Source organism: Netta rufina (genome assembly GCF_964035555.1).
Source record: "Netta rufina genome assembly, chromosome: Z".
In the NCBI taxonomy this organism is placed as follows: Eukaryota; Metazoa; Chordata; class Aves; order Anseriformes; family Anatidae; genus Netta; species Netta rufina.
The window spans coordinates 5,011,892-5,023,902 of record NC_140126.1 but is presented as its reverse complement, the minus strand read 5'-3'; the positions used below and the strand labels follow the sequence as shown (position 1 = coordinate 5,023,902).

Below are 12,011 nucleotides of genomic sequence, written 5' to 3'. Positions count from 1 at the left end.
GGAGCCCGGAGATGTCTTGGTGCCAGGGCTGACCCTGTCTTCATTTAGGCTGATGGAGGAGTGAGCAGTCCTTGTCCACGGTGAGGAGCTCCTCTGCTGTCTGCTCACGCAGCCTTTGGGGAGAAGTTAATGCTCTACCAGCAGGGCTGAAGCTAATGGACTGGCAATGTTCCAGCTGTTGATTAGTGCAATTAAGAGATAAATGAGCTTCTGGGTGCAGAGGGAATGTCTGCTGTCAAACTCAGTGAGAGAAGTTTCTCCTTGCATGACAGCCCTAGAGTCCGCGGTGGGGTTCATCCTTTGTGGGGTTGCTCTGGCAGGACCCTGGATCTTCAGCACAATATGGATCAACACCAGCACTGCAAGTGGGCCTCAACTGTGCCAACATTTTCCGCTCTAAACTGGGACTTTCCTCTGCAAACCAAGACCTTTACTGAAAGTGCACCTGCCTTAGGGAAGAAAATGGGTTTGGTTTAGCAGGTGGTTGCTTAATGTGCGGTGGGAAACTCGGTTAAATCTCTGTAGGGCTAATGTTGAGTAAAGTTTCAACATGTTCAAGGTAAACATCAGGAGGCAGTGCAGAGCTAAGCGTGAGCTGCTGCCCTGACAAACCTTATAGGACAGCACCTGTAAGAAGTGAGTTAACTCATGACTGTGATGGGGTAATGCTGGCACATGAACAAATGGCATTGACAATTTGTCTGGAAATGAGCAGAAAGTCTCTAATCCTCACAGCAGCAAGTCCTGGTAACAGGCTTCCACCAGGAGGAGTAGGGGCAAAAAGCACTTAACCCTAAAACAGAGCCTGATCAGGCTGTGAAAGGGGAGAGGTGACGTGGCCACTTATGTGGGTAAGGGACTGTTGTTGATGACCCCAGAGATCCTCGTCAGCCCCGCGGGTAAGTGAAACCAAGCAAGCAGAAACAAGCCATGTTGGGCGACCGGCAGATCTTCGCTCCCCAGCCCTCGGCTGACTCACCCGCCGTTGTTTGCACTCGCTGGGGATCGCCACATCTGGATGCAGATAGGAAGGGCAGCCCGGCTCACCCGGTGGCAGGCACCTCCATGGGTGTGTACATCAGAGCTGATCCCTCCATGTCCCCACTGCAGGCACCAGAGGGATCTGCCATCGTGACTCATAGGTCTGGCCTCCGATGCTTATTTTTCATGGGGATGAACTGCCCTTTGGAGCTGCCTGTTTTTTGCTGCTAATGATAAAGTGGAGACTGACAGGCTCACTCTCACATACTTGCATTTTGCATGCTGGTAAAGCAGAGGTGCTCTGCCTTGTAGGACTTGCAGAAAGATTTTATTTTTTTTCATTTCAGTCCTTGAACATTGGTGGATTACGTTTCTTTATTGTATAAATGTGTATTAAAAAAAACAACCAACCAATCAAAAAAAAAATAAAGGGTTCTCATGTTTTCAGCAGCCAACAGAGGAGCCCATCTGAACACTTTTAAGTGAGAAACTAATGCCTCAGTGCCATCTTGTGGAGTGACCTGTGTAGGGAGGACAGGCAATGGTGAGAGACACGTCCAGTGCCAAACTCCTCCAGCTGTGATCAGTGATGCCAGTCTAGAAGCATGCTGGAGTTTTTAGGGGATTTGATGGTAATTTCAGTGATCATGCTGCAAACACTGTCACTAAACCAAAGATTTCTTTGGTTTAAAAAAAAGTAATTTTTTTTTTTTTTTCTGGAAAGAGCACAAGTCCATGGGTTCCCATAAAATTCCTGTCCATTTTCCAGCCCAGATGAGAATATATAGATGCTTATATTTAATTCTCGAATGCAAGAGACAAACCTTTCAGAGACATAGCAGCTATCTTGTTTGTGAGGGGAAGGAATCCACTCGAAGGGCTCCCTCAGATCCAGGGGTGAGAAGTGAAGCTGTATGTCCAGCTGTGACCGATTCACACCCTCATCCATCTGAGAAATCCTGTGAGATCTCCAGGGCTTACTCCTGTCCATAAAACCTGTCCCTGCTGCAAGACGGACAATCATCTGTGGAGGTGAGAGGAGAAGCAGCTTCCCAGGTTCTGCCATACATCTGTCAGTGTCCTCTGTGTGAGAGAAAAGCTCGTGAACTTTCCCAGTGCAGAGGGAAGCAACACCAAGGACAGCATGAGCAGAGCACTGCGTCCCCATCAGGGCAGCTTCTGGTAACTGTGCCGGAGTTATGCACTGTGCTCCTTCAAGAAAAACACTGAGAGCTGCAGCAGGCCGAGAGAAAGGGGAAGAAAAACAGTCAAGTGCCAGACACAGCACATGGAAAAAGGTCTTGAGAGTTTAAAAGGATGTGCTTAAGCACGAGGTTTTTGAAAGGGCACTAAAACCTTTTTGCAGTGGAGAGGTAAGAGCACCTGGTAGGCAGGGAGATGAGCAGAGGGAATCGGGAGGTGGAGGAGGAATCAGGAGCATGAGGACTCTGCTCTGGCACCCAGACAAGGCTGGAGGTGCCCATCTCTTGTTCCTCGAGACTAGTCTCTCCTGGCCCCACAGGAGAGGAGGGGCTGGGGGCTGGTGGGGAGGCTCTTGGTAGCAGGGAGCCACAGGCTCAAATACTCAACCTGAAGCAGTGTTCAAGGCGTTGTTTTTCCCAGACACAGACAGGTGCACATCAGCTTCAGGCAGTGTCCTCACCACAGGCTGGGCTTGAACCAAACAGCCCTGCAAAGCACCAACAAACAGTCCTGATCCTACCTGCTGCAAAACTACTGGTGCCCAACCACCAGCTAGTGGGTTACAATGCGGAGGAGGACAACCAAAATTCCTGTTTGATGCCTGTGAAAAAGGCTATGGAGAAATAGAGGGGCTTTAGGAACACGCCAAGGCTATCTACAGCTCCATTGGTTTGGAAATAGGCTTCCCCTGGGCACAGGCACAGAGTTTGCAATGCTCTGGTAGCAGAAATGTTGCATCCTTGCCCATTAGTTTTAAAAGGATGTTGTCTGTGTGTGGTAACGTCGAAGCTAGCAGCTATTTTATTGGCTTGTTCATCTTTAACCAAATGAATGAAGGTGTCTGGGGGTGAAGGAAGGTTGCCAAGTTTCAAAGGGTAACTTAGCTCAGCGCAATGAAGTGTGCTGTCACAACAGGAGCTCCTGTGACCACAGGCTGGAGCCGGAGAGGAGAATGCTGGAGAAGATTCAGAAGATGCTCGTGGTTCGTAGCCCGACCATCAGGGAGCTGCTGGCAGAAGCACTGGGGATGTACATCCTGATGGTAAGGAGGAGATGGGCCCAGGTGTGTGTGTGTGTGTGTGCAGGGTGGGTAAGCATTTGCAGCAGCAATGTGCAAGGTGAGTGGTTTCCTACTGCATCCTCAGGGTTGCTCAGAGCTGCTTGTTACTCTCTCTGGTGGTGCCAAAGGTGGTACTTTTCTCCACATTGTACTGGAGGGGATGGCATGGGCTGGAGAGGTGCCCGCAGCCATCAGGGTCCTGCACAGGGTTGGGAGCTTGCTCCTCTACCACTGACAGCCCCTGCAAAATGAGAACAGCGTGCGTCCAGCTTCCTGATGGGGGTGCTGGGGCAATGAGCATCTGTGAAACTCTCTGGAGCCACAATCCATCGTTAGAAAACTTAATTACCAGGTGTAAAGCACGTTGGGGTTTTGGTTATGGTTGTCTCATGCTGGCAAAAGAATAGTGCTCATCTCAAATCATACAGAAACTCCCAGCTTGCCTGAGGGGTCTCTTGCACAAAGAAAAAGTGAAACCGTTTTGAACTTTTGGGCTGCTTGGTGGTGCTTAGGGGAAGAGGCTGAGAAAGGCAAGAGAGATCGCTTTGCAGTCAGAACTGATCCCTGTGGTGGTGACATGCCCACTGTGATCAGAGCTCTCGTGTGTCGGACCAACACTGCCAAATGAGATCCTCTTCCTGCTGAGGCTCAGTATCTGCATGTGCCAGTTTACCACACCTGGACTTAGCCTGTAAGTGCTTCTGGGCTGAGAGCAGCCTTTTGGGCTGGACAGAAGATGGGGAAGTTATCTGAGTAATCCAAATAACTCATACTTGGAGGTTTTCCTAGGAAGAGGATAAGATTTGTATAAGCATGTGGGCCCTCTGCCACAGCTATCTGCGTGGATGAAGGTGTTTTATTTTCAAGGGCAACAACTGCACGTGCAGAGGATGCTTGCTTCTTACCTCATCTTACTGCACATCCAGCCCCTCAGTGTTCACTCCTGCTGCACAGGTAGCTTTGGGCGCATTGAAAATTGGAGTACAGACACCTGAGACTCCTCAGCAGGAGCTGAGCAAACCATGGTTTCTTCTATCCCCTTCGGGTTTGGGTGCTGGAGCTCCCCAGCTGATAAAAAACAAGTGTGGGGGCCCCGCCAGGGATGTCTGTAGGACACAGCATACTGAGGAGACATTTCTCTGCACTCAGGACAGCCCAAGGGAGATTTTGGAGCCTTCAACTCATGTCTGCTCTTACCTCACTAGACACCGTGAAGGAACAGAGAAGGAGGACAAGTAGCACCGAGCATCCCAGTGCAGCATCCAGCATCCGACCCTTCAGCAGCCCCCTGGCCCTTGCTGCAGCTGGAAGTGTGCTGGGTGCATCTCCAGGACTCCTGGCTGGCTGCTGTTTGGGTGGTAGCACACGGACCGTGCCTCTTGTTTTACTGAACAGGCAATGCTCATAAAAGAGGGAACCAGACAGCAGGAGCAGGTGGCATGAGGAATGGGGAGGTAGGAAAAAAAGGCAGTTTTGGGATCGTGAGGATAGAAGAGGTGACCAGAGGTTTGGATCTGTGCTGAAAAATACATTCTCTGGCCTGGCCGGGTCTCCTGCCCTGCCCTCTCTGCACTGCATGCAGTCCTGCACAACCTGAGCTTTGTGCATTTGGCTTCTCCTGGATGTGGCTTTGAACAAGCTCAGAAATGAGTGGGGAAAGTTTTTGTAAGGGCTTTGCAGATGCTGGAGGACATCCCAGGTGCTGCTGTTTTTGGGGCTTTTGCTGAGGCAGGCTGAAAGAAAGCCCCATGCTGTAGCTGTGTGTGGCGCAGAGTGTGGTCTGTGTATATGAGAGATAAGAAGAGTGTCTGTGGGTACCAGGGGATTTGGGTGATGTCTGAAAGGGAAGAGGGAGAGCAGACACATGAGATAAAACCTGGATCCAGGCAGAGCAGCCAGTAAAGATCTGAATCAAAACAGGACAGGCCAGAGCAGAAGTTAGATGGTGCAGCACATAATGACTCTTTTCTTGGAGGGGCATGATACCCTGAATAAACACTGATGCAGTCCAAGGTACAGGATATGCTCTCCAAGCCCTAAGTGGTTGGAAAGGCAAAGATCTCAAGAGATGCTTTGTCCTTCTCCGGATTTGAGTGCAAGAGCTGTGCAAGAATTGATTTTTCCACCTTCTGACCACAAAGAATGAATGAAATACAATTTACTTTCAGGCAATTTCTTAAATACGTCTTTTCCTGCTGGAGAGTGTTTACATTTCTTTTTAATTTCTTTCCCAGTCCACTTTCAGTCACTAAAAAAATATTGAAACCTTGGTTGTTTTCAAACTGAAAAGTATATGTGTCAAAAGGAAAAGTCCAACCAGAATTTCTTTCCTTTTTTTTTTTTTTTTTTTTTTGGCTGGAACAAGTTACCAAAATTAGAGTTGAGTTCGGCAAACAGCTGTGTGTTGCCAAACTACATTTTTAGTCAGTAAATTGTACACCGGGAAAAGAAAGACGTGCATGCAGCTGTGGTGACGCTCCCCAGGCTCACGTCCCAGGTTGTGGACACAACGTGCCACCGTGTGTGAGTGTCCCTGGACATCAGGGTCTGGGGTTTGGCTCCTCACACCCAACGCAGAGCAGAGTTTGGTGTGATGGAGTACCCACCAATATGGAATACCAGGCACCCAGTCAATTTGGCAGCAATTTGTCCCTAACTGTGGACACTTTGGAGTCTTCCCATCCATGGAGGTTTGTTAGTATTTCAGAAAAAGTGACAAGGAAGCTTAGCCCACCATGGCAACAACACTACTTCTAACACTCCTTTCTCTATTTTTCCATGCACTAGGTCTTTGGCTTGTCTTCTGTGGCACAAGTGGTGTTAGGACAAGGAGAATTTGGGCAGTATGTGAGCATCAATTTGGCATTTGGCATTGGAGTCACCCTGGGGATCCATGCAGCTGGAGGAATCTCTGGTGAGTAGGACACCTGAGCATCATTTTTATGTCCCCTAAAGGCCACAGGCATTGGGGCAGAAGGAGTGGGCTACAGCGAGGTGGGTGATGGCATGACAAGGAGGGGCTTTGTCCTCACCACCAAAAAATGCAGTCCCGCAGTCCCCAGAGAAGAGCAGAGCAGGTCTGGTGAACCGTAGCCAGTGTCAGCCTTGTGATCCTGTGGTCACAGCCAAGTCCTCGGTGGGGTGACAGGTCTGAGGTCAAGCCAGGGGTTCGTGGTGGCACAGCGGGGTCAGGAGCAGCAGGGGACAAGGCGTACCTACAGTATGCTGACCCCAAACGCATGTCCTGAGCCGAGATAGTGCATGGGTAGGTGTCCCAGGTGAGGCTCTCACAGCTCAGCGCTGCCCAGTAACAAAACCAAACTGGGCACAGGCAACCAAGTGCCCAGGGTGGTCTGAGGGAAGAAGCTACAGAGGGGGACTGCGGAGAAGGGTGGTCCCAGGTTGGCCATGAGAGGAATCAGATCCTGTTGGTGCACTCAGCGCTCTGCCCAAGTAGGGCAGAAGGTACAACAGGTATTCTTGAGACTCTGCTCACCGGTGGGCATGGACAGAGGGAAGTGGGACAGGGAAGAGCACAGATGCAGCCATGCCTTCTCCTTGCAGTCAGAGGAGCCACATTTCAGCATTGCCCATGCTAGGCACTTGGGAGCCATCAGAACGTGGCCCAGGGAGATCTGAAAACATGCTGCCAATATGACCCATGGGGAAGTAAATCATTTATTGCAAAGGAAAGCTTACTGCTGATGTTGCAACAAGGAGTAGTATGGAAATTTTCTCCTTATCACCCACGCCCAGGCACATCCCACCCCACCATGCAAACTCAGGAGGTGGTGTTTCAGGAAGTGTTGTTATGGGGCCATAGGGTGATCTCTCTCACATGACAGAGCATTACCTTTGCCTTGTGCAATTTCTGCATTCATTTGCACCAAGTGAAGTGATTAAGGGCTCTAGTGGGCAGAAAATTAAAGCAAGTCCTCGCTCTTGAACTGCTGGGGCACAAAGGTGTCCAAGGCTGGAGCTGGCTTCGAAGGGAAAGTTTTTCCATGCAGACATCCAGCTCCTAGTCTCACTGCCCATCTAGAGCTGGTGGATATGCCCCAGGGAAAGCGGGCTGAGCAAAGAGGGTCCTGGGTGACATTTGAGATGGAGCTGACCTGCTGAGGAGATGGGAGATCTCAGCTCAGCTACCAACAGGATGGCAGTAGAACCAGTGTCAGGGCTCCTTGATGTTGCAATTTGGATTCACTTGTGTCACAAGATGCTTTTTTTGATCTCTGAGGTGGCTGGTCATGCCCACAAAGGATCAAAGAAAGTTGGAAAAAAAGAAAGGGGGGGGGGGGTCTGTGTGTTGTCTCCCCCCCCAGTTCAGCTGTGATTGTGGGATGGCAACAGGTGGTACATGCGCTTTCACCTCACTCTGTCCTGCACTTTGATGAGATAATATCTGGATCTTACCCCTCTCTGAGTCTGGACAAGGAAAAGGCCACTAAGATTGGAGCATTTGCTGACCTCTGAAGATGCACAGATGCCAAGCATTTGATCCCTTCAGTTCAGGACAGGAAAAAATAAAAAATAAAAGAGGGTCTGTCTATCAGATCGTTTCAGAAAGTCTTCTCATTGTTTGGGATATGTCTTATCTATCTGTACCCATATAAAAGGTGTGTGATGAGTCTAAGATTTGGGCTCTCTTTACGTTGAACAGTGGCAAGCCCATACAGGAGGGGACTCACGCCATGCCAAGAGAGGGGTCTCTGACAGGCGAGATGACCAGCTTTCTGGAGGCAGCCTGTGGTCTACAGAGAGCTAAGCAGAGGATGTCTAACTCCTAAAGTACTGGAGCTAGGAGCTCTCTCCCCTGCACCATTCAACTGCCCAGGGGAAACGGGTCAGCTTGGCATCTGTGCAGGAGGGAGACCCTGCCCAGGGAGAGCCTTGGAGCTTGATTCTCTGGGGTCTCTCTACTCTGGGGTATGGGGCATGCCCCAAATGTGGTGCACCAGGGCCAATGCCACTCTCTTTTGTTGTGATTTTTGCAGGAGCTCATCTGAATGCTGCCATCACTATCATGCACTGCATTTTAGGAAACCTCCCCTGGAGAAAGCTTCCAGCTTATCTGCTCGGCCAGTTCCTGGGCTCCTTTCTGGCAGCAGCCACCGTCTTTGGCACCTACTATGGTATAGCCGTGTCTTTATCACTGGGGTTGCTGTGGGCACCTTTTCAATCTTAACTTGCAGGTCATCAAAAATCTGTCCCTTTGCAGTCCTCAGCATTATATCTCAGTGACACTGTTAAGCTCTTGGCTTGTGGGACAGACTTTTATAGTTCAAGGCCAGGCAGGGCACAGATATCTCTGGGAAGGATTTCCTGGAGAACACAGCTCCTTTTGTACAGGGCATTTTGTTTGCCTTCTGTTTCCAAAGGCCTGCAAGGGCTTAAGTTGGATGCACCAACAAGTGTTAGGCACAGCCAGAGCTCTGTGGTCTGTGGCAAATAAGACAACAGCCACTCGTGTTTATGAGCTGTTAGCAGAAGACCCAGCGCCAGCATGTCTCAGTCCCTGTCAGAAGGACGGAGGCTTCCCAGTGCATCCAGACCAAAGTCTGAGGGTGACAGATATCAGTGAGATCATGCCCTGCAAGGGATGTGTTGACTCCATTGTATCTGTCACTGCCTCTCTCCCCCTTTGTGTCTCCGCTGGCTGCAGCGGGTGGACTTGGGAACGTGCCACATGTGATGAAGTCCACACTGCCCACTGTGCTGACTCCCCTGATTCCCATTTCTCCCAGATATTCTGTACGACTACACCAAGGGGAACTTCACGGTGACAGGACCGACTGCCACAGCGTCGATCTTCTCCACTTACCCTCATCCCTGTATGTCCTTGCTGGGAGGCTTCTTCACAGAGGTGAGTGGGGACAGCTGAGGTGTGCTAGGAGAAGGTGGGTGGTAGCAGGCTCTGGAACGGGGCTGGTACAAAGGACTCGCAGGTCTGTGTGTGCTGACACGGTCACAACCTCTACTCTGAGGAGCCCACTGTCCAGGCAGAAGCTTGTCAGGTGGTGTTCAAGGTTGGTGGAGCAGGAGGACAGAAACCATGTGGTGTGAGGGGGGTAAATTGCTTAGGCCATGGGAGAGGCCTAAGCAATTTAAGCTCTGCTGAAGAGGGCATTAACTGAAGGAAAGATCCCAGTGTCAGCCCTCATCTGCATGGTCCCTTGAGGTGGCATGGGGGAGAGCAAAGAGCTTAGCAATCTTGCAAACACCTCTGCAGGTGCTGCTGCTGTGGGGCCAGATCTACTCCTGCAGGCACCTTTCCTTGCACACTTCCCAAGCAATGGGAAAATCTGAAGCTGAGCAATGGCAGAAACCACCTCCTTTGGGCTCTGCTCAGTTCCGTGAACTCTCCTTAACCTTTCTGAATCCTACGTCTGCTCTACACTCTTAGGCAGCTCTGCTGGCTGCTCCTCACCCACAGAGATGGCCTGGGGCTGCTGTCACAGGAATACAGCCTGTCTGGATTGAACCTCTGGGGGTTTGAACAGTCAAGCTTAGACTGCATACAGTTAATTCCCAGCATATAACACAACATCCAGATGCCCGGAAACGAGAGGGGGATGCCTCGGGGAATGTGGAGCATCCCTGAGTGTGTCCCAGTGCTACAGGAGAAGGAAGAGTCACTATCAGTTCAGATCTGAGGAAGCTCGTGTGTTTGTTTCTGAGCTGGTGAAGCTGTGCCTGGTTGCTATGAGGAGGATGGTGAGAGCTGGAGAGCCACCAGACGGGCTCCTGGTTGCTCAGCACCCTGTGGAGTGTGCAGACACTGCAAGGCGTTGAAGGCACAAAGACAATGGCAAGGCGTTGCCAAGAGGTACAGGGTTTGTGCTCTTGCCAGCATCTCTGCAGCCCAAGGCTCTCCAGGTACATCTTCTGAAGCAGAAAGAGACAGGAGTCATCGTGTCCATACAAACAAGAACTATTGATGTATTGGGCACTGCAGATCTATTGTATTGTCACAGATGGGAGACTGTGTTTCCCAGATGAGAATCTGGTCTCTACCTTGACTCCAAAAAGGGCAGATGCAGCAAGCTCTACGATACCTCTCTCCTGCTAGGGAGGATCAGATATGTCCTGTAAGCAGATTGTTATGGCTCTGTCTGTTGGACAAAAGGTGCTTAAAATAACCTTTGCCCTTAAATTGAAAGGTGGAGGGAGATGACAGTTCTGAGAAGCTCGTATCAGTCCTAGAGCATTTTTCTTGATGAAGTGGAGGCATTTTTTTCTGGCAAATGAGTTAGTCTTTTCTTCAGCATCACCTATGCAGCAGGAATAACATAGGGGTCCTCCCTGGCTTGATCAGGCCATGAATCCCACCTGCTCTTTCAGTCTGGAAAATCTCTGAGTGGGACCCTCCTGCCTTTGCTGTTCTCTCTCCTGACCTGTTTCCCCTTTCCTGCTCCTGCAGTTTATGGCGACGGTGATGTTAATCTTGGGCATTCTGGTCATCCACGATGAGAAAAATAACGCAGCCCTGAAAGGCACACAGGCCATGCTCACGGGTATCCTGGTCCTGGGCATTGGTCTGGGGATGGGAATGACCACAGGCTATGCCATAAACCCCTCCCGGGACCTGCCCCCAAGGATCTTCACAGCAATTGCTGGCTGGGGAGTGGACGTCTTCACGTGAGTGACCTGTTTTGCTTTTACATTGCCCAGCTCACAAGGAGAGGAGCTAAGCCCAAGAGAAAACAGTCATGGAGCCTGTGCACAATTGGAGTGCAAGCCTGGTTCTCAATGGGTTAGGGTCTTGCTAAGGAATTTTCTTTAGACCAAGTGACACAATCAAGTGGGTTCTCCTTTTCACAGAAGGGTTGTACATAGAGAAGCCCCATGCACTGGGTACACATAATTTGGGTTACATCAATTTTTCAGTGCTGGATTCAGCTTGACATTTGAATACCTCAGTTTAGCCACCAGGAACTAAGGAAGTCTAACCTTAGCAAGAGATTGAGCTGGTTATCGCAGTGTCTGGAGAGCCAGAGTGGTCTGGCTCACCAGATACCTCTTCTGTGTTTTGTTTCAGGGCTGGAAATTACTGGTGGTGGATCCCAGTTGTAGCTCCAATACTGGGAAGCCTTGTTGGTAGTTTAGTCTACAAACTATTCGTTGATATTCACAATCAATCTGTCCCGGAAAGTGGAAATGAGAAAGGACAGCCAGCTATAGAGACTTCTACGCTGTGATGGCCACATGCTCCCTGGAAAGGGTCTGACAGCGAAGTCGAGGTGGACACATGCACTGACAGCCAAAGGGTAACCATGTGGGTAAGGGATGTGCAACAGCACTGCTGGAGCACACACGTTTCTCACCCTGCAGGTGGAGAAATGAGAGAGTAGCTTACAATAAATCTATTCTGCTTAACCAGACAAACAGGGTCTCTAAGACACTGGGCAGACCTGAGTAGGCTAGAGCTGTCTATGACCTGAAGAAATTATTCAATCTCCCTGAGCAAAAATCTACCAAAAAAAGAAAAAAAAAAATCACATTCTGGAGAAAAAGTACAGCTGCAAGACTTCAGTTACCTGTAAGTTCACAGCAATCAAAATACAAAATCCAACAGGGTTAGAATTAAAAATTAGTCCTACACAGTGGCAGAAACAACTTAATTGAAGAAATTTTGATCTGGACTATTCTTTTTGTAAGAGATAGGAGATATTACATTGATGAATCAGGAGATTAGATTTGTTTCTGTTTGCTAAATCTGCCACCGTATCTATGATCCAGTTTGTTAGAACAGAGAAGAGCAAAG

The 12,011-nt window shown here is 49.7% G+C and overlaps 1 protein-coding gene across 1 annotated transcript; it reads left to right on the top strand.

Annotated features, from left to right (window-relative positions):
* Positions 1 to 3,136: 3,136 nt before the first annotated feature.
* LOC311221321 (aquaporin-7-like) lies at positions 3,137 to 11,445 on the top strand (the record flags this gene model as incomplete). Its single annotated transcript, XM_084305213.1, has 6 exons — positions 3,137 to 3,226; positions 6,032 to 6,158; positions 8,242 to 8,379; positions 8,992 to 9,110; positions 10,668 to 10,885; positions 11,286 to 11,445. 6 exons carry the CDS (start codon positions 3,137 to 3,139, stop codon positions 11,443 to 11,445), a joined length of 852 nt encoding a protein of 283 aa, XP_084161339.1.
* Positions 11,446 to 12,011: the final 566 nt, after the last annotated feature.